This window comes from Aethalodelphis obliquidens, unplaced genomic scaffold (genome assembly GCF_003676395.1).
Source record: "Aethalodelphis obliquidens isolate GAN/ISIS:26980383/991018 unplaced genomic scaffold, ASM367639v1 scaffold2, whole genome shotgun sequence".
NCBI lineage: Eukaryota > Metazoa > Chordata > Mammalia > Artiodactyla > Delphinidae > Aethalodelphis > Aethalodelphis obliquidens.
In genome coordinates, this window is record NW_020837946.1 from 26,420,810 (window position 1) to 26,447,920 (window position 27,111).

General features: G+C 35.9%; 1 protein-coding gene across 2 annotated transcripts in view; it reads left to right on the forward strand.

The window, feature by feature from the left end:
* The window catches only part of ACADL (acyl-CoA dehydrogenase long chain), a 38,976-nt gene extending 12,210 nt beyond the window's left edge, over window positions 1-26,766 (forward strand). The window contains exons 4-11 of one of the 2 annotated variants that reach the window (XM_027122437.1): window positions 242-406; window positions 4,617-4,683; window positions 9,109-9,273; window positions 9,942-10,043; window positions 10,997-11,110; window positions 18,352-18,479; window positions 20,534-20,620; window positions 25,478-26,766. In XM_027122437.1, coding sequence (XP_026978238.1) covers window positions 242-406; window positions 4,617-4,683; window positions 9,109-9,273; window positions 9,942-10,043; window positions 10,997-11,110; window positions 18,352-18,479; window positions 20,534-20,620; window positions 25,478-25,571 — 922 coding nt within the window. In that variant the 3' untranslated portion in view covers window positions 25,572-26,766. The remainder of the gene's footprint in view (window positions 1-241; window positions 407-4,616; window positions 4,684-9,108; window positions 9,274-9,941; window positions 10,044-10,996; window positions 11,111-18,351; window positions 18,480-20,533; window positions 20,621-25,477) is intronic. The other variant, XM_027122447.1, reaches the window with a different exon arrangement.
* Window positions 26,767-27,111: the final 345 nt, after the last annotated feature.

The following is a 27,111-nucleotide window of genomic DNA, read 5'->3' on the forward strand; positions in this document are numbered from 1 at the left end:
AGCTCTGCTAGAGCACTGTTACTATGTTAGAGCCAGAAATTAAAAGGTTAGTAAAAAAAAAAAAAGAGAGAGAAAACCTTCAGAAACTTCATAGGTTTGCAAGGAGACAATCTATTACCACATAATGTGATAGGACCTTTAGTACTTTGTTGTTGTTTTCTAATTGAGAAATCAAAGAACTGGAAAGAGAACAAAATAACTATGTTGTGCCTTAAACTGTCTTCTCTTTTTTCTTTCTAAGAGCATATTCGAATTGCACAGGCCCAGGTTTTAGTCTTCATTCGGATATTGTCATGCCCTATATTGCAAACTATGGCTCAGAAGAACAGATTAAGCACTTCATCCCCCAGATGACTACAGGGAAATGTATTGGTGCCATAGCAATGACAGAGCCTGGGGCTGGAAGGTAAATCAACATTTGGTTGATTTTGAAATGCTGGAAGCAATGCCTTAACAGCAAATGTTTTCTCAGTACCTGCTTTATACAACACTCTGAGTGATATGCTAAGACAGATACAAAGATGAACACATTGTCATTTCCAACCTTAGGTAACTTCAAATTCCAGTAGGAAAATAAGGCCTTATCATATACAAATAACAACACAGCAGATTGTATTTTATGTTGTATGTGAGATATTAACATAGTGTGATGTAAATAAAATGTTAGAATATGTGTTGAATTGGGGGCATGTTGAATTTTAGATGTGGTGTGACATTTCACATGGAAATGTCCAGCAGGCTATTAAAAATATGGATTTGGAAGTCTGGATACAGGCTGGGGGTGGCAGTAGGATTTAAAACCATTCATAGATAAGAAAGAATTGAAGCAATGGAAATGAATAAATCATTTAGTCATTTGATGGTTACTTAATAAGTGCCTTCCGTGTGCCAGGTATACAGTGGTAATCAAACCAGATGTGGTCTGTGTGCTTGTTGAGGAGAAAGACAAGAAACACGTAAACAAATAAATTTAAATTATGATAAGTACTATGAAGGAAACAAGGTGCTGTGTTAGAGACTCATGGTGCATGTGTGTTTGGTGGGGAAGGGAAAAACTCATATTTAGATATGAATGCTAGGGAAGACCTATAAAAAGTGGTTATATTTAAACTGAGATCTGACCATTGAGAAATTTGCAAGAGCAGCCAGGTGGTGGGACCTGATCCTCAAGGGGTAAAGTGAAAGGATGAAAAGGAGACCAAGAAGGAAACCTTGGGCATTGCATTCCATTTGGAACTGTACAGAAGATGTAGTGACAGAGACAGAAGGATTGAGTTTGAAGGAAATCTAGACAACTGCTATTTCATGAGCTTGAGGGGAAGTGAGTTTGAAAAGGCAGTAGGAGAGGAGTGAGAAGTTAGTAATGTCAAGGCCACAGAGACGTTGAGAATTGAGAAAGAGTCATGGCAGCCAGTGGTGATCTTTTGATTGTGATTTCAGGAGACAGGAGAGGCAGAAGTTACTTTCGAAGGGAGTGAGATGGGTATTGAGAAAACAGAGGCAGAAAAGACAGACTGATTTTTTTTTTCAGAGTTGTGTGTTATATGGCGAAAGAAAGTGGAGAGAGGGGACGGTAATTTGACAAGCCAGCATGGTCAGGGAAATGGCTTATGTTGAAGAGAGCAGTGACTAACAGGCCAATGGGAAACAGGCAGTGCAGAGGAAGAACTTACAGATGTGGCAGAAGCAGTAATTGAAAATTCAAGACTTGTTTCTGCAAGATCAGGCCCCGATATTTAAAAATTTTTGTCAGTGCTGTTTATTTATTTATTTATATGGCTGCGATGAGGCATGCAGGATCTTAGTTCCCCGACCAGGAATCGAACCTGCACCCCCTGCAGTGGAAGTGCAGAGTCTTAACCACTGGACGGCCAGGGAAGTCCCAGTGCTGCTTATTTTTAAATGTCTTAGTATGCCATAGTGTTACTTGGCAATTTGCTTAAATTGTACTTATCTTTCCCAGATATAAATCTATAACTGAAGGCCAATATAGAAATTTAATTTTGCCAAGATAAAAGGTTTTGTTGGGAATTCCCAGTGGTTAGGACTCCGTGCTCTCACTGCCAGCGGCCTGGGTTCAATCCCTGGTCAGGGAACTAAGATCTCACAAGTTGCACGGTGAGGCCAAAAAAAAAAAGTTGTGTTTACTTTTTTGCCTAAAAATGTGACCTGAAAGAAGTAGGAGTTTAATTGTCTTCCTTTGCTTTTAAGATAACTCTCTAAGATAACTGGCCTAATGACCAATATTCTGATTGCATCTTATTAGCTCACGATCAGTATGTTTTAGTTCCAACCCACTGTATGTCAGCTCTCACCTAGAGGCAAAAGTATCAGTGAGAGATCTTGATTTACCCCCAACTTAAACACATACCCACAAAGGCTTGCTTGATTTGTGTTTTCTTGAAAATTCTCTGTGCTTCTGTAACAAATTACACAAACTGGGTGGCTTAAAACAACAGAACTTTATTCTCTCACGGTTCTGAAGGCCGGAAGCCCAAACTTGGTATCAGTGGTCCCAAATCAAGGTATCAGCAACCCCAAATCAAGGTATGAGCAAGGCCACAGTCCCTCCAGAGGTTCTAGGGGAGAATCCATTCTTTGATTCTTCCATCTCCTGGGGGCTGCCGACATTCCTTGCTTTGTGGCATCATGACTCCAATCTCTGCCTCTGTGGCCATGTTGTAATGTCCCTCTTTAGTCTGTGTAATCTCCCTCTGCCTCTCTCTCACAAGGACACTTGTGATTGCATTTAGGACCCATCTAGATAATCCAAAATTATCTTCCCATCTCAAAGTCCTAAATGAATCACATCTGCAAGACCCTTTTTCCATATAAGGTAACATTTAACAGGTTCCAGAGGTTAGGACCTGCTATCTCTAAGGGTCATTATTTAGCATGATACAGAGAGTGATAAAGTGCCATGGGATATATAATATAAAGTCCATGTACAAAAAGGAGAATCAGAAAATTTTCACAAAATAAGTGATGTGGACTATTTAATATATGATGCTCTTCATTGTAGGATATCTTTGAAAATTGGAAGTGGAAACTACCTAAGTCTTCAACAATAGCAGATTGCTTTAAAAGATTCGTGATGAATCCAATGCATTTGGTTTCAGGTCCCTTCCCTGATCTTTGGTCATGATTGAGTTTGTCAATGTCCCCCTTAATTTCTAGTTTTAGAAATCATACTTCATTACTTTATAGTGTATAAGAGAAGGATATCAGATATCTACCCCCTTGAGTTCTAAGTGGTTGGTTGTATCACCATGGCATGAGGTCTAGAAAGGCATGAGGCAGTAGTCACAAATGGGGCAGTTCATGGGACCTATGGAAGCCCTGGGACATGTTTAATTTGGTTAATCTATTTAATTTAAAAACAAACCTTGAATCAACTTTAAAAGCCAGAAAAATGTACATAAACATCCATATTCCTGGATTTTCTTGAAAATTTGGAACATCTGACAATACTATGTTTTTCTTATTTCTGATTCCTTATTCCTGTTGGCTGGGACATAGCCCTTTAGATGGGATATGAGTTCTCCAGTCTTTTAGATGCACCACCACTTCCAGTTGTCTCCCTGAAACCATCTATTTTTGAATCCTACCTGCTGGATTTCCTACTGTAAAAAAATCTCTCTTAAATCTCTCTTAAAAGATAAATGAAGAAGGCTGTCAATGTTTCCAAAAAGTGAGATGGAATACTTATTTGTGGAAATAAAGAATATTCTTGTGTGTTTAAAAATATATATCATAACAATAATTCATATGATGAAATTCTGTGCCACTAATAAAAGTTTTCTTATAGACAAACATTAGATATTATTAAAAGATCAGGATCATATGTATGGTTCCAATTTTATAAAAATACATATATGTGTGTATCTGTTTCCATAGAAAAATACTGGAAGGTTGTATTTTTTAAATGTTTATTACAGAAGGTAAAATTTTTTTTTAATTTTTTCATTTTTCTCCTTTGTCTTGAATATTGCCTGTATTTTTCATATTTAAATTATGAATATTTGTTTAGTTTATATCTAGAAAAATAACCTATTCTACTTGTAGAGCAGGCTTGGTAGAGGACGTGGCATTTGAGACATAGCTGCTGCGTGGCTTCTGGGATCTTAGTTCCCTGACTAGAGATTGAACCTGGGCCCTCAGCAGTGAAAGCATGAAGTCCTAACCACTGGACCACCAGGGAATTTCTGACATAGTCTTTTAAATAGCTAAGCTTTTGAACAGTAGAGATAGGGGAAGGAACCAAAGTGAACAAAGGCAGGAAGGGTACATGGGCAAATAATCTGAGGTATATAGTAGGCATTGAAATGTCTTCTGAGTCCAGTTTGAGGGTCTTGGATGCTAGTTGGGCCTTGTTATGCTCTATAAAATCTGGTTAGTCTATGTAATCTCAATAAAATATTCATTTGTATAAATAGTTTAGCATATGTCAGACATGACTTTTCAGTGCATTTGTGTGAACGTTCCTAATATTAGTTAAATGTCAATTTTTATAATGGTGTAACCAGTTTGAATTATCACAATAGATACATACTTACACAACATTTGCATAATTCATTTATTACCAATTAATGAATTTTTTATCCTCTCAATTATAGTGATTTGCAAGGAGTGAGAACAAATGCCAGAAAGGATGGAAGTGACTGGATTCTCAATGGAAGCAAGGTGTGTAAAGATGGGCTTCCATAGCCCTCCTCCCCGGAGTCATGCTGTGGGTAACAAGGCCTCAAAAACTACTCATCATTGAGTCTCTCAGATCTAGGGACTCACACAGGAATTGAGTTTACTTGAGTTGGCACAGGAATTGAACTGCTTTGTTTTGGAGACAGTAAGAATTGTACAACATTTATGTTACGTGAGATCTATTCCTCTTCTATGTTCCTTTTGCATGCCCCCTCACTAACATGAAAAACGTTTTAGCTTCCAAACAGCCCTTATCAAACCAGAAAAGGAAAAGGTGAGGTTCACATTGTCCAAATAGGGGACAAACAGTTAATAGTTAATGAATTTGATGTTGATAAGAAGTGAAAGAAAAGACTTATAAATAAATATCAAGAAGAGTTTCAAAAGATTTTAGGAAAGATATTTCTGATGGAATTTGAGAGCCCTTCAACGCTTCTGAGCCTCACATCAACCCACTGATAAGATTGGAGAGCACCTCTGATTAAGGTTACAGACAGGCTCAGAAGTAAATATATCCTTCAGAATCTAATATCACTGATGGCAGAGGTTTTTGTTTACCTAAAACTGTGTCTGGTATACACTCAGTAACTATTTGTTGTTGACTGAATATTAAGTGAAGAAAAGATATTCATTGTCTACACTAAGGAAATCTTGCTAAAAATGTTTCAAAGCCTGGTGAAGAGCTAATTTTTGTTTTTTTTCTTCAACGTTTAAAAAATATTTCTTATTAGTTTTAGACTAATACCTTTGCATTTGCAAAATCACAAACTTGAATGTTGTGACACTTAAATTGCTATGAAATTTTCTAAACAGTCACTTTCCGTACTTACATTGTTAAGGACTAATAACAGTTTGTGGACTGACAAACTGTTCATCAGTCTGATGAATACGTTTTGAGTAGCCCAGTTCTAAAGACCATTCCATTATCTAGTTTCATAGTTATTATACAGAAAAACAATGTCTGTGATGTCAAATAAATTTGGAAAACATGCTCTACTTCTCACTTTCTGAGAGGCTGATATGCATCATGAACTTCTAAGAGTTGGATATAGTATGTCATTTGCCCTAGGAAATTCTCTTTTTATAGACTTATCTTGAGTTACTGTTGTTTTTCAAATATACTTTATGAAATATTCATCTACATTATTCATACTAAGGATTATAATAAAGCACTAACTGTGATATATAGTCAATTAACTCTTTGCACACAGAAGGCTTGTTTTGACAGAAGAATAGGGTATTTGGTCAAAAGTGAAATGGGAACTACACTCTTCTATGACTCCAGCTTTCTAAGCAGGCCCAGTCTGCTCAATTAGACTCTTCAGTGGGAACCACCCAGGAAAGTACCTCTGATTTTCAAAAATTCTGTTAGGAAAAACAAAAACTTTAGAGGAAGCAAAAGTAAAAGAATGAGTGAGTAAATATACTACATCAATAAGATGATCTAATATGCACCCATTAAAGCATCAACACAAAATTTTTAGTGGTATAGGAAAATAATTATATTAAGTGAAAAGATGATACTAACATTTAAGTGAAGTATGCATATAAAATAATTTCAACTATATTAAAAGAAAAAAAGGCCAGAAAGGAAGTTCACAATGATATTTATATGATGGACTCATGGAAGATTTTTTTTCCCTTTTTCTTTATAACACTTTTTCTTTATGTACTATCTACACAACATCTACAAAGAGTGTATGGCATAGGCATTCAATACCAAAAAATAAAATAAAAATAAAAAAAATATTGACCTTAGTAGGGTTAATCTCAGCCCTATTAAAAGTTTTGAGGGCTTCCCTGGTGGCGCAGTGGTTGAGAGTCCGCCTGCCGATGCAGGGGACACGGGTTCATGCCCCGGTCCGGGAAGATCCCACATGCTGTGGAGCGGCTAGGCCCCTGAGCCATGGCTGCTGGGCCTGCGCGTCCGGAGCCTGTGCTCCGTGACGGGAGAGGCCGCAGCAGTGAGAGGCCCGCGTACCGCAAAAAAAAAAAAAAAAAAAAAAAGTTTTGACTGTCATAATTAGGAAAGAAATCAAGAAAGTCCTTTCTTACAAAGAGAATTCTCTTATAATTTTATTAGGAAAGAGGATCAGTCATGGTAGAAATACTCACATTAGATATTAGTAACATAAAGGTACTAATTCCTGGGTGCTCTGTGATTAAAAACAAACAAAAAAGCACTATTTCAGCAATTCAACTGTGGCAACTACACAAATGGTCATTATTATCTTAGACAGTTAGGAAATTGGGAGACCTGAATGGTTTTTGAGGAAGAGAGTGGTGTAATGGAGAAACACTGTAGAAAAAATTTTTACCATTTTTTTTTTTTGGCCCGCTGTGTGGCCTGCGGGATCTTAGTTCCCTGATCAGGGATCACACCTGTGCCCCTGAAGTGGAAGAGCAGAGTCCTAACCACTGGACCTCCAGGGAATTCCCTAGAATTATTTTTGAGGTATATATTTTTCTCATTTATTCAACAAACATCCTTGAAGGCCTCCTATATGCCAAATACTATACTAAGCACTGAGGATAGATATATGAATAGGAAATAGTCCCCACCCTCAAGGAGCTCCTAGTACAGAGAGATGTTGAGAGTCTTTTATTATTGTGTCACTTACAACCATACCATCATCATTGCCTTCATTTGCTGTCATGTAGATAACACTAACATCACTGGCCCACTTCCCATTATTTGTAAGAATCAGTGCTCTGGATTTTGGAGCATAAATCTTATTATAAAGAACATGGATGGTAGGTGATGAGAGTAACCAACACCATTTTATACCTGTACTATTTCAAAGGGACAGAGACAAAATTAGATCATTTGAATATAGCTTGGAAAATGCTAAGATGATGGTAAATTCAGGATGCTATGGGAACACTTAACCCAGCTTGGGGAATTTGGAAAGACGTTTTGTTTTTGTTTCTTTCAGCCGCGCTGCGTGGCTTGCAGGATCTTAGTTCCCTGACCAGGGATTAACCTGCGCCCTCGGCAGTGAAAGCGTGGAGTCCTAACCACTGGACTGCCAGGGAATTCCCTGGAAAGACTTTTTGGAAGAGGTGATGTCTGAACTTTGTCCAGGTTGAGTAGGATTCATTGTAGCAGAGTTGGGAAAGAGCCCCCCAAGTAGAGGAAACAAGATTTCCAAAGACCCATAGATGAGGAAGAACTTAGAATATGGGGGACAGCAAGTAATGCAGTAGAGTTAATCTACAGAAAACAAGTGAGGGGAAAATTGGATAAGAGATAAGGCAGGAATGTAAGCTAGTGCCAATTTGTGATGAGTTTTATATGCCCTGCGAAGATTTATAATTTATCCTGAAGCTATGATGAGGTATTCAAAAATTTTCAGATGTGAAAGTAGTATGATTAGATTGCATTTTTGAAAGATCCCTCTGACATCATGATGGATAATAGAGTTGCACAGAGATCAGTTGTAGGAACTTAACCAGGAAATGATGAGGCCCAAAATAAGGTAATGGCAATAGAAGTGAAAGGAAGTGAATGGATTTAAAAAGTGTTGAAATGGGTTAGAGAGAACTAGATGTCAAATTGAATACGAAGCAGGATAATAATGCGATTTACTGTTCACTGACACAGGGAAAATAGATTGATACTCAAGATTAAATAGGAGTAGGGGTGATTAAAGAGGAGTAGGGTATTCCTTGAGTCATCAGGTGGAACTATCCAGGAGCAGGTGTGTATACAGGTCTGGAACCTAGCAAGAAATTTGGCTTAGATAAAGATTTGGAGTCATCAGCATATGGATAGCAACTAAAGCCATGGAAAGTGGCTGAGAGGACCCAGGAAAGATACAGAGTGAAAAGATAATTATTCATATTTGCTCTGTGTATATTTGTTTTCTGAATAAGTATTATCTGATAAACTAATATCTCTGTTATTTTATCCCTTCTTAATCAGCATCTTCCTTATTTAGGCCATTTGGAAAGAGGTAGGCCATCCATCATGAAATCGAAACTATGCCTTTTCAAAAACGGATAAATCTGAAAGTACAAATACTTTAATAGTATCGTGCCATTCAAAGGAGATTCTGTTTTCTCACCTGAAACTTCTTTCTAAAATATGGTTTATCATTTTTATAGGCAATTTTGTTTTAATTGGAAAAGAACATAATAATGTTAATTATTATTATTATTTACAATACTAATAGTGGGAAGAAAATGAATAGAGTTCATTCTTTGAAGCATTGGATAATTTCCCCCTACTCTTTACTAACCTCATGTATGAATAATCAACACTGCAGATATTCAGAGAGAGTACAGAGAGGGGTATGAAGCATGTTTTGTCCGGTTTAGTCTTATTGAGTATACTTTCCCCTGATCATGACTTACACATGGACCTGAGTTATTGTGGAGCATCACAGTATACTTGGGGTTTTTCAGGTATTCATCACTAATGGGTGGCTAAGTGACGTTGTGATCGTAGTGGCAGTCACAAATCGTGACGCTCGCTCTCCTGCCCATGGCATTAGCCTTTTTCTGGTGGAAAATGGAATGAAAGGATTTGTCAAGGGACGAAAGCTACATAAAATGGGACTAAAAGCCCAGGTAAGTCATAATGTAAATTTGTTTTCATAATATAAATCATTTATAAATATAATTCATATTTATTATTTATAAATAATTGAGTTTACTCAATTATGCTTTATATATGGAACTACATATAGCACAATCATACCTTCCTTCCTATGCTGGATTCTTAAAATATGCTTTTCAGAAATGATTATGGAAATTTATTCCACTGTTTATGCAACTGTGGTCAGCAATTGAAGTGAATCAGGGTAGTTTGAAAATCTGCTTTAGAAAATTAACTGCATGATAATACCCTCTATTTTTGAAATTGAAGAAAATTATGAAATAAGAACAGAAAATATTTTTTCTACTATTTGGTAATTATTTGGTAATTTTTCATTACCAAAAAGAAAAACATCTTTTACTTGATATGCATTAGAAATCCTTAGTCCTCAGTACCTGCAGAATTGGACGGTATTAGAGCTAGAATGACAGTGTATTGCAGTGGGAAAGCCACTTTTGGAATCAGATAGACCTGGGTTTGAATCCCTGGTTTACCACTTACCGGTTGTGATCATTAACCACTCCAACTTGGCTTCCAGTTTGTTTTGTTTTTGTTTTTTCAATGGAAATAATAATCACCTCATCAGGTTATTGGGAGATTTCAGTGAGATAATTCTGTATTCAATTGTATGATCTCTTAGGATACTGCAGAATTATTCTTTGAAGATGTACGTTTGCCAGCGCGTGCCCTACTTGGAGAAGAGAATAAAGGCTTCTATTACCTCATGCAAGAGCTTCCACAGGTCAGAAGTATTAAAGAGTCCGTCTTTTGATTAGATAATGGACTGGAATAGAATAATACAGAGCTATATAAATCCATGCATACAAAACTTGTGATATAGCCAGTCATTTGAGTATAACTTGAAGTTGTAAAAAAATGTATATGACTTTTTTAGGCTGGACATGTGAATAACTGAACTCAGGGATATCCAATCAAAGCTTATAAGTGAATCAGGAAAATAAGATTTTCAGTTCTATGATTCCTTCTTGGAATGATTTTAGTGTCTTAACTACAAATCAAGAATTTTTAGCTCCTGTAACGAAATATCAGCCAAAATATGTACCAGGTTTTTTTTGGGGGGGGGGGGTTGTTCCTTTTTAATAATACCTGGGAATCAAAGGAAGCTGTTAAGTTCAGACTAAAAAGTTTTAGCCACATAGGGTCAGCCCTCACTTCCGTGTTTTTTGGAGTGTCAGCATAAGCATGTCTGGTGACAATCTCAGCATGCACTAAACATGAAATGGGACAAGGACTAGGGTCACTGGCACAGGATAGAATGTGAAGATCACCAGCAAGAGGGAATTAAACTGACTCTGGATGCTTTGCACTAATTCAACCTATGCCCTTTAAAAATGTTGATTTCCTCAGGTATATCAGATGTGTGGTATGCAGAGATCAATAAATAAAAATCGACAACTTTGGAATTTCTTTTCCCATAGATGAGTCAAGAGAAGAGGAAAATAAATTACTTATATACCTATATAAAGACAGTCATTCATAAAAATAAAATTTTTTTTAGAGACATACATGTGTCAAAATAGTCTTAGAAATCTCAGGGGGAGTCTTTTCTTATAAAGAGTTAAGAAATAATCTTTAGGAGTTTTATAAAGATTATGCAATTTATTTTCATTGAAATCATGTGAAAATCACTTGTGTAATTAGAATAATGTTCAAGACCTAATTTTGGGGTTCTAGGAAAGGCTACTGATTGCTGAGTTGGGAGTTTCAGCCAGTGAATTCATGTTTGAAGAAACCAGGAACTACGTTAAACAAAGAAAAGCTTTTGGGAAAACAATCGCACATATACAGGTAAGCTTGTCATTAGTATTAGATAGTATCAATTTACTCATCTGAAATGGGTCTAGGCTAAACATGAATATGGAGTAATTTTCATACAGGTGGTATCGACTGAAAAAATATGCACAATTTAAAAGTTGAGAATTATGTTTTATTTGGTGCACAACACTAATCATGTAAGCACGAAATACAGCCTCTCAGATAGCTCTGAGGGACAGTTCCAAAGAGGTAAGGGAGGAGCCAGGGTATATAGGAGTCTTGCAACAGAAACCCGGTGGTCGGAACATCAAAAGATCACTGTTAATTAAAGAAAACCAGGCTTCTCAAAGTAATGAATTTATCACTTTTCTATGTATGGGAAGATCCAAGAGTCTGTGCTCATTGAAATTACTCCTCTGATATGCACCTTAACTATCTAGGGCCAGTATCCTGCTTTTCTCCATCCTGACTCCCCTCAGGGTGCACATTTGGGGGCTGCTGCAGTGGCTGCTGGCTTGATGGCTGCAACATCCATTGTTTATCTATGTGGCAGGCAACATTTTTCATCCACGGTGACATTAGAATCCATGGAAGTGGATGAGATCACTTAGGGAGAGAGTAGAGATTAAGACAAAAGAGATCCTAGGACAGAGTCCTGAGAAAAAAATTCCAAGATTTAAAGGTAGAATAGGAAACTAAGAGCCTACAAAGAAAACTGAGACAGCTAGAAAGGAGAAAGCAAATTGGGCAAGTATTGTCGTAGAAATCAAGAGAAGAGAGGATTTCAAGTGGATGGAAGCTACTTAGAGGGAAAATGAGATGAAGGTCAAAGAGTGCGCATTGGACATAATGATATGGAGGTTATTTCATAAGAGCCATTAATGGACTGGTGTGGTGCCAGACCCCAGTGAGTAGAGCAGTGAATGGAAATGAGGAAGTCAGGATACTGATGAGTGGCAACTCTTTCCTGAGTTTGGCTGTGAAGTAGCTGAGAGAAAGGATGGTAACTAGAAGGCAAGAAGAGGAGGGTGAGGAGGGAGGGAGGGAGATATTTGGAGATCAAGTGAAATATTTGGAGATTATTAATTTTTGTTATTATTATTAGGATGAGAATGCTAGAGCATATTTTAATACCTAGACAAAGGATTTAATAAAGAGGGAAAGATTGTAGGTATGGAGAGCATAATTAACTGCATATGATCTTTGAGACAGTGTGAAGGTGTGGATGCCAAAGTTTCAATACATGGAAAGACAGGCCTTCCCATCCTGACAGGAGAGGAAGGATGAAACAGGAAGGAAGGAGGAAAGGATGCGCAAGGGTTCAGCTCCGTTGGTAGAAAATTGCAAAAGCTCTCTTCCAGAGACTTCCGTATCTTTCCTTATCAGTAGGGAAGAAAGAGATGTGAGTGAATGGGGCATGGAGGTAAGGAAGGTTTGAAATACCTTCTTCAGAGTGAGAGACTGAACTAACTAGAGACACTTACAGTAAGCTTCCTGGCAGTATTGAGGACCCAAATCAGGTTAGTGATCATGCACTTATAGCGGAACCTCCTGCTTTTTTGTGTATTAGCTTTACTAAAAGGGTTTTGCTCCCCAGGTTCAAGCACAGAGAAGGTGGATGATTGTGTTTAAACTTCCTGGGTTTTGCCGAGAAGTTTAAGTTATTTGCAGAAGAACTCAGTATATGGTAGCCATAATCACTAAAATATCAATCAAATTTTAGACCCTCTAGTCTCTCCTTCAAATGAAGGAACAGCTTTTAAGTAATGCAGTCATCAAAAAAACTGGAGTTGGAAGTCTAATTGAAAGTTTCTAAGTGGAATGTCTTGGCTGAAAGGTGTTGTGAAGGGAAAGGGAAAGATGAAATACTTTGGTAACTTTTTAGGACAGCATTATAGAAGTTAAGTTCAGGTGTGGTTTAACTCCTAGTACAGCTACTTACGTCTCTGTGGTCTATGCAAGTTGTATTATCTCTCTCAGAAGTACTTTCTTATTGTTAAGATGTGAGTAATATGAGTAGCTACCTCATAGAGTTGGTATGAAGGTTAGGTGAGATAATATGCTTCTAATAAAGTGCTTAGAATATTGCCTGGCAAAGCGAGCTTTCATTAAAGTTAGCTATTACAGTTGACCCTTAAACAACACAGGTTGGAACTGCACAGGTCCATTTACATGTGGATTTTTTTCAATAAATACATTGGAAAAACTTTTGGAGATTTGTGGCAACTTAAAATGTGCAGACGAACTGTATAGCCTAGAAATATCGAAAAAATTAAGAATAGAGGTATGGCACGAATGCATAAAATATGTGTAGATACTAGTCCATTTTATCATTTACTACCATAAAATATACAGAAATTTATTGTGAAAAGTTAAATTTATCAAAACTTATGCACACAAACACTTATAAATCATATGCAGTACAACTGATTACACTAGGCTACCATAAAGCAATCATATTTCTGTTTCTTTGTTATCGATGCATGAATCTTCTTACCAATAAATAAATTACATTTCTTTTTCATGTAATTTTTTCATTTTGAGAAATGTTGATATACAAGATTTGTTTCACTGAGCAAGTATGTATTGATTGCCTTCTGAAGGTTGTGTGTTCAAATGTAATTTGATAGGCATGACTCTGGAAATACACATTATAACCTCCTAGCAACACAAAGAGAGTGATACTACTTGGTATCACTCTGACTTTCCCAGCTGTATCCGAAGTGGAATTAATGTCATTTGCTTCTCAAAATGTTTATTAAAATACTCATGCCTTTAGCCCTATTCTGGATACTATAAAAAGTGAACCAAACAGACATATTTTTCCATCCCCTTGGTAATCTACACTTCCTGCGTTTATGAACTTCATATAAAATCACAACAAAAATGACTATAATATTACCGAGATTGCCTATATAGCTCAGAACATTAAATGTTATTTGACATTTAACCATGAAAAAAAACTAGAAAATCGGTATAATATTTACACACAGGAGAAAAAGTTTCTTCCAAAATATTTATTTATTTAATAATATATATGTGTATATATGTATTTTGATAGCAAAAAGAAAAGAAATATTCTTAATCCTTTTCAAAGCAAGTGCCGTTTTATTGCTGCCTTCTTTCAAAGGTAGTTTACTAAAATTTCACTAGGTGGCAGTAGCATTCTGCTTCCACACGTATCTATAGCATTGGCGGGAGCCGTATTGTTTTCCAAGTAAATATGTGGTTCTGAGATTTCTGAGATATTTCTTCTAATCTTCTTGTTTATATAAATAAGTATCTTTGAATAATATTTTCATATTCAATCTAGATATGTATTCAGAGAAGATGAATAACCAGTAAGTGCTTATACTTCCTGTTACAGAGCTGGATATACAATGGTTCCAGTATTAAATTGAAATAGGAGACCTTTAAATGTTATATATTATATTTGGCCAAATCTCATTTTTATGACCATATAACGATTCAGTTTCCTTTCTCTTTGATATTCTTGAATTTTGAGCCTTTCTGACCACTTGGATGCGTTTCACGAAATTTATTTTCTTTTTTTTTTTTATTTTTTTTAGTAGAGCTTGAGTTTTTAACTTAATTGTGATGCTATTTATTTATTTATTTGTGGCTGCATTGGGTCGTAATTGCTGTGCGTGGGCTTTCTCTAGTTGTAGCGAGCGGGGGCTACTCTTCATTGCGGTGTGCGGGCTTCTCATGGTGGTGGCTTCTCTTACTGCGGAGCACGGACTCTAGGCACGCGGGCTTCAGCAGTTGCGGCTGGTGGGCTCTAGAGCGCAAGCTCAGTAGTTGTGGTGCGTGGGCTCTAGATCGCAGGCTCAGTAGCTGTGGGCCACGGGCTTAGTTGCTCCGCGGCATGTGGGGTCTTCCCGGACAGGGGATCAAACCTGTGTCCCCTGTATTGGGAGGCAGATTCTTAACCACTGTGCCACCAGCAAAGTCCCTAAAATTTACTTTCTTTTTAGAACGGAGACCTACCATACTTAAGCTGCGATAGTTACAGGATTTTCATGTTGTCTCACCCATACTCTCCATAGCTGCTGTCAAGTCTCACGATTTTCTATGGAATGGGCAATACAATAGTAAAATTCAGATATTAAATAATGATAATGTCTGTCATTGATTGAGGTTCCCTATATGCCAGGCACTGTGCCACATGGATTGTCTTTTTTTCTTCGCAACTCCATATAATAAATATTATATTTATCCTTATTTTACAGTAAGGATATTGAGGCATGAAGAGGTTAAATAACATGCACAAGATTAAAAAAGTGTTTGAACTCTGGAACCTACACCCTTAATGCATTCACTAGTTTTACTACCCAGAAATCTAAGGTAGATAGACTTTTTCTGTTCTCACCTCTTTCACCCATGGACAATGAAGTGAAAGTTCAGTGTTCTTTTCTAACACAAGCTTTAGTTATTTCTTGTGTGGTATGTGCTCTTGATTCTAAGGGGACAAAGTATTAGGAAAAAAATAGGAGAGGCAACAAATAACATTTCTTCTTTACATTTCTCCAAAAAGGGAATATTTCGTTCTTAGACCTTGAGTGTGGGGTTAATTAACTATAAAATCAGGTAGCAAACCTAAGTTGTTGTAGTTTATACTTGAGTTGTAATATATTAGAGTACACCTAATGGTGATGTTTAAATGGAATACTGGGCTCAATAACTTCTCCAAGGGGTCTTCCAATTCCATAATTCTATGATTCTAAGAACTGTGTTATTCAGACCTCTTAAAGAGATGCCATCTGATCCACTTTGCAACTTTAGGGAAACTTTTATAAATAAAATGCTAGCTGCAGTATTATCTATGAGTGACTATTAATGAATGTTAAAAAATGTTGCTGTGAGCATGCTGATCGTTCGCCAAAAGCACCTGCTAATAATGTGTGGTACAATTATTACCTACCATTCATTAGAGAACAGTTTCTGAAAGCATGATGCAGTGTTTGCAGTGAAGAGCAAAGACTAAATCTGTTTGGTAACACCCAACTCAATGCCAAGAGTATGTAACTATTTTATCTCTTATCCCCCCGAGAGTAACTTATGCACTCTTGCTGGCATTAATTCTGTCAAACCTGTTGACCTGAATGCACTGAAGCAAGAATTTTCTAAATGAGCCCATTCTGGTCTGAAATTTAACTTCAGCTTCTAGAAGCTCCTAGCATTTCCATAGAAACACCTCTCTTATGAGATAATTGGGCTTAGAGATCTTGAATCTCTCATATTGTAAATAGTAATTTCTCAAGTGTGCCATCGCAGGGTGGGGAGGCGGTGTGCAATAGTATCTTGAGACTTGTCAGATTCCCCCTTATGTTCCAAACGAAGTGTCATGGGCAGTGTCATTGACCTACACCAAGAGTAAGCTAAGACCTCAGTTTCAGGGATTTTCATGGACTATATAGTCATCTGTGTTCAATATATGGAAGGGTATTCCCCCGCTTTTTCATTTCCTGTTACATCTTCAGATTCTTCTGTGAGTACACTTGGATGTGTGGGGTGGGGGTGGGAAAATCTGTGCTGATTAAAGGTTAGAGATTTGGCCTCATTAAATAGAAATGGATAGAAAGGGAGGTAGAAAAAGTAAGAGAAAGTATGCGAGAGGAAGAAAGTTTTGGTAAACGTGGCATGTTCTAAATTAGAGGCCAGGATACAAGAGGTGGAAAAGTGTGGTGCCAGCCTCCCCACTGCTTGGCTTTAGAATCATTAGATGCCAGTCACATTGTCTATTTCTAGAACAGGATGGAGTAAGCCCAAGGGAAAGGCAGTCAGTTTGGGTTTTCCATCAGCGTAGTAGTTATGTTGATACACATATGAGGAGTCTGTCCCTCAGAGCTCCTTCTCCAGCTGACAACACCCTGGTCTTGCCTGGTCCTGGGTCTTATTATACTCCTTTTCTACCCTTTTCCAGAAATGGTATGAACCCAGACAGTCTCCACTACAATGATGCTTTTAAGGGTTTGGTTTTGTGGTTTGAGATTGCTGTAACAAGTAGCAAAGGCAGGTCAACATCCTCTGAATATCTGGTCCAGGAAGCCTTCTTTTGAGAATGCAATCATGGCTTTGGACTTGCCATTGTGTACGTTGGGTGCATTCATAATTTCTAGTTTGAGTTTCACTGTGCCACCAAGTTAGTGCCACTGTCATTAACTTCCATGCCTTTTATTAGCCACAGTGAAGGTCTCACTCATAAATTCCAAGCAGAATGATCAAAACTCTGTTCCTATCTGAATTTCCACAAGGAAGATAGAGCCAGCTGACCATAGCTGAGCCTTGAACTTGAGATCAACTAGAACGGGGTGTATTTTTGGAGGTTACCCAAAGTGGAAAGCCAGTAGTATTTCAAATTCAAGCCAGTTTCCCGAAGGTGGTTCAAGAGTTGGTGCCAAAGAGACCACATGAAAACTCAGAGTTCAAGGTGTGAGAGCCAAGAGTCAGGAATGCAAGAAAATTTGATTGAAGTTAGAGCAATCAAGAACAATTGAGGATGGTCTAGATAGAATGATTTCCAAGAATGCTATTGGTTGTCTGTGGCCAGCAGGAGGAGGTATATGTATATGTTATCGCTGACAATTCCAGACCATTCAGTTCAAGTTAGAGACTGTGCAAGCTATTGAAAGAGATAAGAGGGAGGGCAGGGAAAGGTGGAAGAGGTTGGGGGGTACTGGACTTTGATGTCATGAGTGTTCTAATTCTGTTATTCTCCCATTGAATTCTACAGATCTAGATTAAATACTTTGCAATATAAAATAATAATGTCTAATAAATATTTTTGATGTTGTCCCTCCAGCTTGTTATTTTATTACTTTACTCCCAGACAAAAAAGCAGAAAATGTGTATACTTAATTTCATTAATAGAGAAAAATTCTTCATGGATTTAGATTCTGGACAAAAATAGGTGTTTTCAACAGCTGTACCTAAAGGACTGTACCTCAAGATGGTGTTCACCCATTAAAGTCATGCTGTTTTTCGAAAAGTTCCCTAGATGGTCTAAATTTTTTAACCTAAAACATGAAATGTTATTTATCTACTTTTGCATCTTATCTTTTAGTACAAGTTTTCTCAGCAATGAAATATAGTGGGTTTTTAATTTGAGCAGTTTAGTTAACATATGCCTCTTTTTGGAGGAAAAAAAACAGTAATTCCACTTTTGTTTTGCTCTAAAGATATTTTACTGTATAATTTTTGATATGCTAAGTGACTCAAAATATGCTCTTCTCCTATGCTCATCTTTTCCTTTCATTTCCTTTAAACTCAAGACAGTGCAGCATAAGCTAGCAGAATTAAAAACACACATTTGTGTAACCAGAGCTTTTGTGGACAGCTGTCTCCAGCTGCATGAAACGAAACGTCTGGACTCTGCCACTGCTTCCATGGCGAAATATTGGTATGCGTGCTATGGTAATTAAAATGTGGTGTTTGCACAGATTGTTATGGAATTCTTCCAACTTGACACTCAGCCTTGAGGGTCTTAAAGGAAGAAGGCTAAGTAAATGAAAACTAGCAATAAGAACCACCTTTTTAAAAAATGCTGAAGGGCCCCATTAAACATATAAATTCATAATGTGCTAAAACTTACTCAAGTTGGTTTTTAACTTGCCATTGAAACTAAAATATTAAGAGACTAAAATAGGATGACTGATTAGTTCATTCAAATAGTAGTTTAATCTCAAATTATCTGAAGAGTGGCAGTATAGTGAGATCACAAAATTACAGTAATACTTAGAGTCCTGAGATAGAGTCCCAATTCTTTCATTAAATAACTGCAATTAAATTAAATTATTTCTGGGCCAACATTTTGATATCTGTGAAATGAGTAGATTGGGCAGGATTTTTCTATTTAAGATGTTTTCCATATCTAAGAAAAATTTCTGAAGATTTGACTGTCCAATCAAAAGTTGTACATGCTCTGTTAAGCAAAAGGAAAAAAAAAATGTAGTATAGAATGACTTTCATTTGTATTAAAGATGATTAGCAATGGTATTAAAGATGTGTTAATGAAAAAAGACCCCTATAAGGCTTTTGTGTATTTTAGGATTTAAGAACATAGTTTAAATCAAATTCTGGAAATGGGTTTTGTTTCCTCTTTTAAAAACAAACATTCTCACATCTCATTAGCCCAAAAATAACCTGGAAAAAATTCCTGTCATTATTCATTAACTTGTGTTCAGTCAGAAGTAGAATGGGGAAATATGCAGAATAGTGGTTTATGTAATGATTCCAAAATAATAAAGTTGCCAGGTTGAAAAGTCATGTGGAATTACTAGAAACTTGCACTTTTGTGGGAGACATTTTGCATTTACATTTAGAGCAAGTTTTTTGACTAGTGGGAAAAAGAGTAAAAATATTTTAGATATTTTTGGTAAAAGAGATATTTGGATATCTGTTGGCCTTTTTGTTTTTTGAAAACACCAGGTTTATAGACATACTGGTGTTTCATATTGGAGCAGAGGGAGCAAGTAGTTTTAACCCAGCAAATATTTTACTAAAATACTCGCCAAATACAAAAATGTATAGAATTCCAAATATCATTGCCCCCTGAATCTTGTCTGTTAATCATCATATTGTTACTGTATTTCTCAGGAACATCCTGACCTGTCTTATGGCTTGAGTTAAAAATTAGTTTTTATAGGAAAATGTGTCTATGCTTACCTTTTCCTTATATTTCCCACTGTTGAAAGTAAGTTGAAGAGATTTTGAACTAACTTGTATTTTATGTTAAGATGAATAAAGTTCCTACCAGCCATCTCATGGATTTTAACAATAGTTAAAATTGTTGTGATAAGATCAGAAAAGGGTATTTCTCAAGCACCTCATGTTAATACACATATACTTCAGGAATAATAATTCCCAAATAATCTTTAATAAGTTTCTTATATGATAGTAGGTACTTTAATAGAGGTCTGCCCTCTTAGGTTTTCACTTTTACTTTCAGTTTATTTCTGAAAAAAATTTTTTTTCAGTTACTAAAATTCAGAATTGCAACCTTTAGGTAGGAAGTGACACATTTGAAGAAAAAAACACATATTACACAAGGCAAAAGAAAATAGATGACTGTATAATTATTCAGTTAACTTAGATCACATAGAGAATCTGCATAAATTAGACCAAATTCAAGTTTTTACTATATTCTTTTCAGGCTTAAGGTAGCCAACACCTAATAAATAGTCTAAGCTTTCTACATTTTGTTTCTAGACTTAACAAAAACCCAGCCAGAAGTATAATTGATGAAGAAAGTGTTTGTTATATGAAAATTCTCTTGAGATTTATTTCACGTGGAATTTATATCAATCTTCTCTGGTTGGCTAATATGCCTAATTTTAATTGTTTGATAAATGTAAGCATTTAAACAATCATAAATAATTTGTTTCCTGATTGTAAAACATCTCATGAAAACTCATTTCAAATGTTCCTTTTCTGCTTTTTATTTTGGTCATCTAGGGCATCTGATTTACAGAACAGTGTAGCTTATGACTGCGTGCAGCTGCATGGAGGCTGGGGATACATGTGGGAGTACCCAATTGCAAAGTGAGTATGCCTGTTGTGTTACACTCTTCTGGGTGGTGTGAAGAGAAAGGAAAATTTCTTTAACTGTCCTTTGTCCATTGAGTACAAAGGGAAAGGAGGTGCAAAATCTTTGTATTTTTCAGCTGACTATGGAGTGTGTTCAAGTAGGTAGAAACAGCTTCATGTTATCAGCTCACCACTAGGATTTTGTCATATTTTTAAAAAGTGAAGATGTACTGCATTATACAATATACTAAATATAAATAAATATAAATATATAACATACTAAAGCTTTATTTGAATCATTATACAGAGGGATTAATATCCCTTTTTTATTGTTGAATAATATTTTATTATAATTGATTATGGTTAATTATTCAGGTTTTTTCTAGTTTTTTACTGTGACAATGCCGCAATAAACGCCTTCATACATTTATCTTAGATACATGTGTGTTTGATTACAACAGGACAAAGTCCCAAAAGTAGTACTGCTAGTTCAAAAGTATGCATATTTTAAATTTTAATGCATTTCCAGATCATTTCCTCCAGTTTGAAGCAACTCGTACTCAAATGAACAAAGTCTAAGGATGACTCCTCCTCCTAAGCTATGAATGTTATTGCCCTTTAAACTTTAAGTGAATCTAATGGATAAAAAATAGGTTACTATTCTTCCTTTAATTTACATTGACTATTAATCATTTTATTTTGTTTTATTTTATTTCATTTTACTGTAGTAAGAGCACTTAACATGAGATCTACCCTCTTCACAAAATTTTCAGTGTTCCATACAGTACTGTTAACTGTAGGCGCAGTGCTGTACAGTAGGTCTCTAGGACTTATTCATCTTGCTTAACTGAAACTTTGTGCCCATTGGTTAGTAACTCCCCATTTCCCCCTTCCCTTAACCCCTGGCAGCCACCATTCCTCTCTGAGTCTATGAACTTGACTATTTTCGATACCTAATATAGGTGGGATCATGTAGTATTTGTCTTTCTGTGACTGGCTTTATTTCACTTAGAAGAATGTCCTCAAGGTTCATCTAGGTGGTAACATGTTGCAGAATTTCCTTCTGTTTAAGGTTGAATAGTATTCCATTACATGTTATACTACAGTTTCTTTATCCATTCATCTGTCCATGGACATACAGGTTGTTTCCACATCTCGGCTGTTGTGAGTAATATTGCATTGAACATGTGAGCGCTAGCATCACTTGGAGGTCTTGATTTCAATTATTTCAAATAAATACCTAGAAGTGGGATTTCTGGATCATATGGTAGTTTTATTTCATTTTCTGATGAATTTCCATACTATTTTTCATAGCAGCTGAGATGCACCACTTTGCATTCCCTCTAACAGTGCGCCAGTATTGCAGTTTCTCCATATCCTCGACAACACTTGTCTTTAGGCTTGTTTGTTAATAGTCATCCTGACAGGTGTGAGATGATATTTCATTGTAGTTTTGATTTGCATTTCCCTGGTGATTAGTGACATTGAGCATTTTTTCATATACCTTTTGGTCGTTTGTATGTCTTCTTTCAAATTATCACTTTTTGAAAACTAAAAAAAAAAAATAGACATTATAGAAAAATTAACCTGCATATAAAAAGGATCTGAGTTGTCATGTCTTAAAATTTTTATTGTCTATTTTGCTCTAAAAATAAATCAAAAGTATTATTTTTTTCTAAGTAGAATTTGTACTTCCTTCAACTTTAAAATAAATATAGCCTTTTTATTGTATTATATATGAATATTCTTGTTATCCTGTCGAAGCAGTACCAGTTTGTCAGTAGGCAGCATCCTCTTCCATATTTCTTCCTCCATCTCCATAATTTCTTCTTTCCCTCTTCCTATAGTCTTTTGCCTCAGTAATCTCTCCATGGCATTTCTCCTCCTCATAGCAGAAGATATATTTTTCCTCTTACTTGGAAATATTTTCAGTTTATAAAATTTTCTCAGGGAAGTTTTTGCTATATAGAGAGAAGTCCAATTTAGTTTTGAATCTGAGAATGAGAATGCTATGAGCTTCCAAAAACTTCTTATAATTTTAATCTAAATACAGAGTATCTAAAAGAGAAAAATTATCAAACTCGTATTGAAACTTACTTTCAAATTTATCATTTTGGCAAGCATAATTGAAAACATTTGATTTGCTTATAGTCCTTAATGAGGAAAATAAACATTTATTCAAGTTACATTAAAAACAGAAGCTCCAGAAGCTCCAGCATAGAGCTTCTGTTAGGTATAATTTACTAATTTTCTGTAGCCACTGGGAAGCTCAGAAAGCTTTAATCACAGGGTGTATATAATTTATAACCTTCTATAAAAACTCAGCAACAAGTAGGGTTTTTCCTTCCTTCAGAATGTAGGCATGAAGTAGCTAAATGATTTCCTTTTCTTTATCAGTCCTTGGACTTGGATTTTGGTATATCCTTCCAGAACTACTTCAAACAGGCCTTAATCAAAAGCAGATTTATTTTTTTTTATCTTTGTATAGTCATGAAATCAAAGTAAACACTGAGTTATGCCAGCACAAATTAAATCATCTCTGGAATTTTTCCTGTGTGTTTTCATGTTTTATTCATAATATTAATCTACCTTATTGACAATATTCAAAATGCTAAGAAAGTAAAATAATAATGGGTGTTTATATTTTTCTACTTAACTGTGCTATTATAACTGCTGCAGGGTATGTAGACATGTCATGGCTCAGTGCTTGTCTAGTTTGGTTCGGTTCCTAAAGAAAGGCATGTTAGGTGAAGAGGAGTCAACCATCTACATGGTCCAAGATTAGAGCGTAGCATAAGTCTTGGTCTCTGTTTTCTCGGAGGCAATTCCATCAGGTCAATAGCAAGCAAAAATTGTAACTTGATGGCTTATTTGAAATCCCTAGTTTCAGTTTGAGAGACTTGACATTTCCTTTCAGGAATAATAATGCCCTTGGCCAGCTTGTTGGTTTGAAGACTGTATAAATTTTTAAACTAGACTGCTATTTCTCTCCCCAAAAACATAGGGAAGGAACTTTTCATAAGATAACGAGAGAAAGTAGTAGGATAATATCAAAAAAGCTAATTAGATACATTAGGCAGTATGTGGATGAAGTGTACAGACTTTGATGAGATAGAAAAAAAAAATCATTCTAATTGTGTTTTTTTATCCTAAGATTAAGCTATGTGTGTGTTGCTGAGTCTTGGTTTCACAGATCAAAGAGGTGCTTTTTGCTTTTTGGTTTTGTTTTATTTATTTGTTTTCTGTTTGTTTAAAAATAACCAGTCTTAAGCATGTGAGTTTACTTCAGTCTTACTCATTAGGCTTGGGCCTATGACAAGTGAGGCTTAAGTTTTGCCATTTCAAGACCTGTCTGCAGTGTTAGGAAGAGCAGCCTGAGATAGCGTCATCACTGTGGGGTTAAACATTTCTTCTGCTGCCATTCTCTGTTAATTTTAGTTGATGACTGAATTTAATTAGTAACCTATAAAAGGGCTACTGATCTCTGTCCATTACCTACTCCATTGGAACTTCTTTAATGTGAAAAAAAATATGCCCAACCTGATCCAAAAATGTCTAAAAGCATTGAGATTGCTGAAGTAGGCTGAAATGCCAGGTAAGTCCTCTAAATGAAAGTGCTAGATTTTGTGGGCAACAATGGAATCTGTTCAAAAGAAAAAATATATTTGAAAACACATATGTCTCTAGATTTCAAGTTTCATAAGAAAGCAGCTATTGAGACTCTAAAATTCCTTTGTAATACAAGAAGTCAAATCAATAAATATTTACTGAGCGCTCACTGTTTGTAAGGTTCCGTGGTGAACGTGGACAAGGAAAAGTTCAGAATTGGTCATGTTCCTAGAGAGCTTGTACATTTAATTTGTCTCAAATTAAATTTAAAAAAATTTAATGCTTGAAAAAAATGCCTTTGAATTTGTCTACTAGAAAAGTCCAAAGCTCAGTAACTAATCTTACATTTCTGGGCCAATGAAAATGTTGAGATGTAATAAAAAAGATACTTGCCAAAGTGGCAGGATACCTACCTTTTCATTCCAGGCTGCCAATGATCTGTTATGTGACCATTAAATAGCAACCATTAATTAGTATATGTATTAACTTTTCAGCATCTCAGTTCCTTTACCTGCAAAACAATAATAATATTTATCCTCCCTAATTCCAGAGCTGAGAGGATAAAATGACATGAGAAAAGTAAAACCAACTATATAGTGTTATGGTTGCTGTCATCATTACCAAAAGTGAATTCCTTCTTGTTTTTTTATGGCAGTATACTCAGCCACTCAGTATTTCAACCTCATACATTACTGGAGTGACTGTTAATCATTTCCAAAAAATAAGTTACTTGTTAACTTTGTGAAGTAATATTTTCTGAAGCATCAGTTTATACTGCCGATAGCAGCAGTAGTGATGGGAATCTAAAGGATGTTAGAAAATGTGTACTTTCTTTTCTCTTTTGCTTTTTATAAAACCAGTAGATTTCAGCTTTGGGGGGGAAACATTAAAGGTAACAAGATATTAAGACATTCCATCCATTTCTAAATTTACAATTGCCCTTTTTGGAATGTTATTATATGTGCTGAATTTTACAAAATTAAATCAAAAGAAACATACTTAGAAATGTTATTTTGAATTTGTAATCTCTTCAAGCAGGCTAAAACAAAACTATACAAATGATCAATATCTTAATAGCATTTTATAATTATACCAATCTAGGGTGGATGCCATACAGACAAAAAAGTAATTTACAAAGAACTTTTATTGTTTGGATTTCATTAAGTGAACACTTTAAAGCAATTAATAGTTACCTGGTAAGACAAAATTTATAATTTCTAATATCTTTTGTTTATTCATTCAATCGTCTTCTTATTTATCCAGAGCTTATGTGGATGCCCGAGTTCAGCCAATCTATGGTGGTACCAATGAAATAATGAAGGAGCTAATTGCAAGAGAGATCGTCAGTGACAAGTAGACATCTGCCCACATCCTGGAATCCTATTACAACTAATCTGGTTTTAAATCTACTCAAGATAAAATACAACCTGGAAAGGGAGGGAACACTAAACCTGTTTTTATATGTTCTTTCTACAGAGAAAGAAATCAAATACAAATACAAGATTAACACAGTGGGAGGAGAAATCTTTGAATCCAAATATCCTAAAGTTTTCTATTATAAAGGTTGGTAGAATCCTAAGCCTTTCCAATTAAAAGGTTTAACTTTTAATTTTTTATATAGCTAAAAGGCAAAGATTTTCTGATTCTAGAAGCCTTAATGTTTCATTTATCCTTAAAATTCTAAGAGCATAGTCACTTAGATCTTTAAAATTGAGGCAGAAATAATTTTGTTATTATACGATAAAAATGGGATTAATAATATTTACAGCACATTGACTTTAAAAAGGAAAAATAAATATAATTTACAATGCAAAATATGTTTAGCTATCTCTTAGTCCAAATTCCCCCAAACAGTGGTTTCTACCACCCTATCCTAAACCTCTGTTTTTAAGTAATGAAACACTTTCTTCAAGCCAAAGCTTATGCCGAGTCCTTGTGAAATCGTGTTGTGTGAAGAGCTGCTCTGGTTGAAGCAGGAAGCCTTCCTACCTTATAGCCTTAGAATCACTAGACTCAGCGAAGCAAATCCCCACTAGAGAATGCCACTGGTTGCCTCAACCACTGACCCCTGGGCTTTCAACAGATTTCCATCCCAGTTTAATTTCTAGGAGAACACAGAATAATCCATCATCCTCTAGTTTCAAGATATTGGTGTATTTATAGGTATCAAAACAGTGACTTTTATTTTGGAGCAGTGTAATTTTTTAATTAATTTAACAGATTTACACTTTGTGTCACCTATAAGCCAGGCTGTTAAAAATATGTTGAGAAATATGATTTAAAAAATTGGCAAGATCCCTGCTAATAAGTGAATAAATAAGTTGTAATAAATAAGGTAAGAAGCAAGTAAATAAAATAATTTCAAATAATGATAAAGGCAGTAAAGGAAATAAAGTAAGCATTTAAAGTAGGAAAGTGAGGAAATGACGTTCGGTTTGAGACTATTATCAAAAAATAAGCCATTGATTTGTAAACTGCTAGCATCATTTTAGTACTTGTTTTTCTTTGCATATATTGCTGAGACAGTGAATAAAGTAGTTTTTAAATGGAAATAAATAGGTGTATTCTTGTTTAACTTAAAGAACCTAAACATTTTATTTGGTGTTGTGGGTATTAAGCATTGTTTTTTTTTTTTTTTTTTTTTTTGCGGTATGCGGGCCTCTCACTGTTGTGGCCTCTCCCGTTGCGGAGCACAGGCTCTGGACGCGCAGGCTCAGGGGCCATGGCTCACGGGCCCAGCCGCTCCGCGGCATGTGGAATCTTCCCAGACCTGGGCATGAACCCGTGTCCCCTGCATCAGCAGGCAGACTCTCAACCACTGCGCCACCAGGGAAGCCCCTAAGCATTGTTTTTTAATGCAGTCTTTACAACTGGGTAGAGCAGAGAGTAGAGAAAAT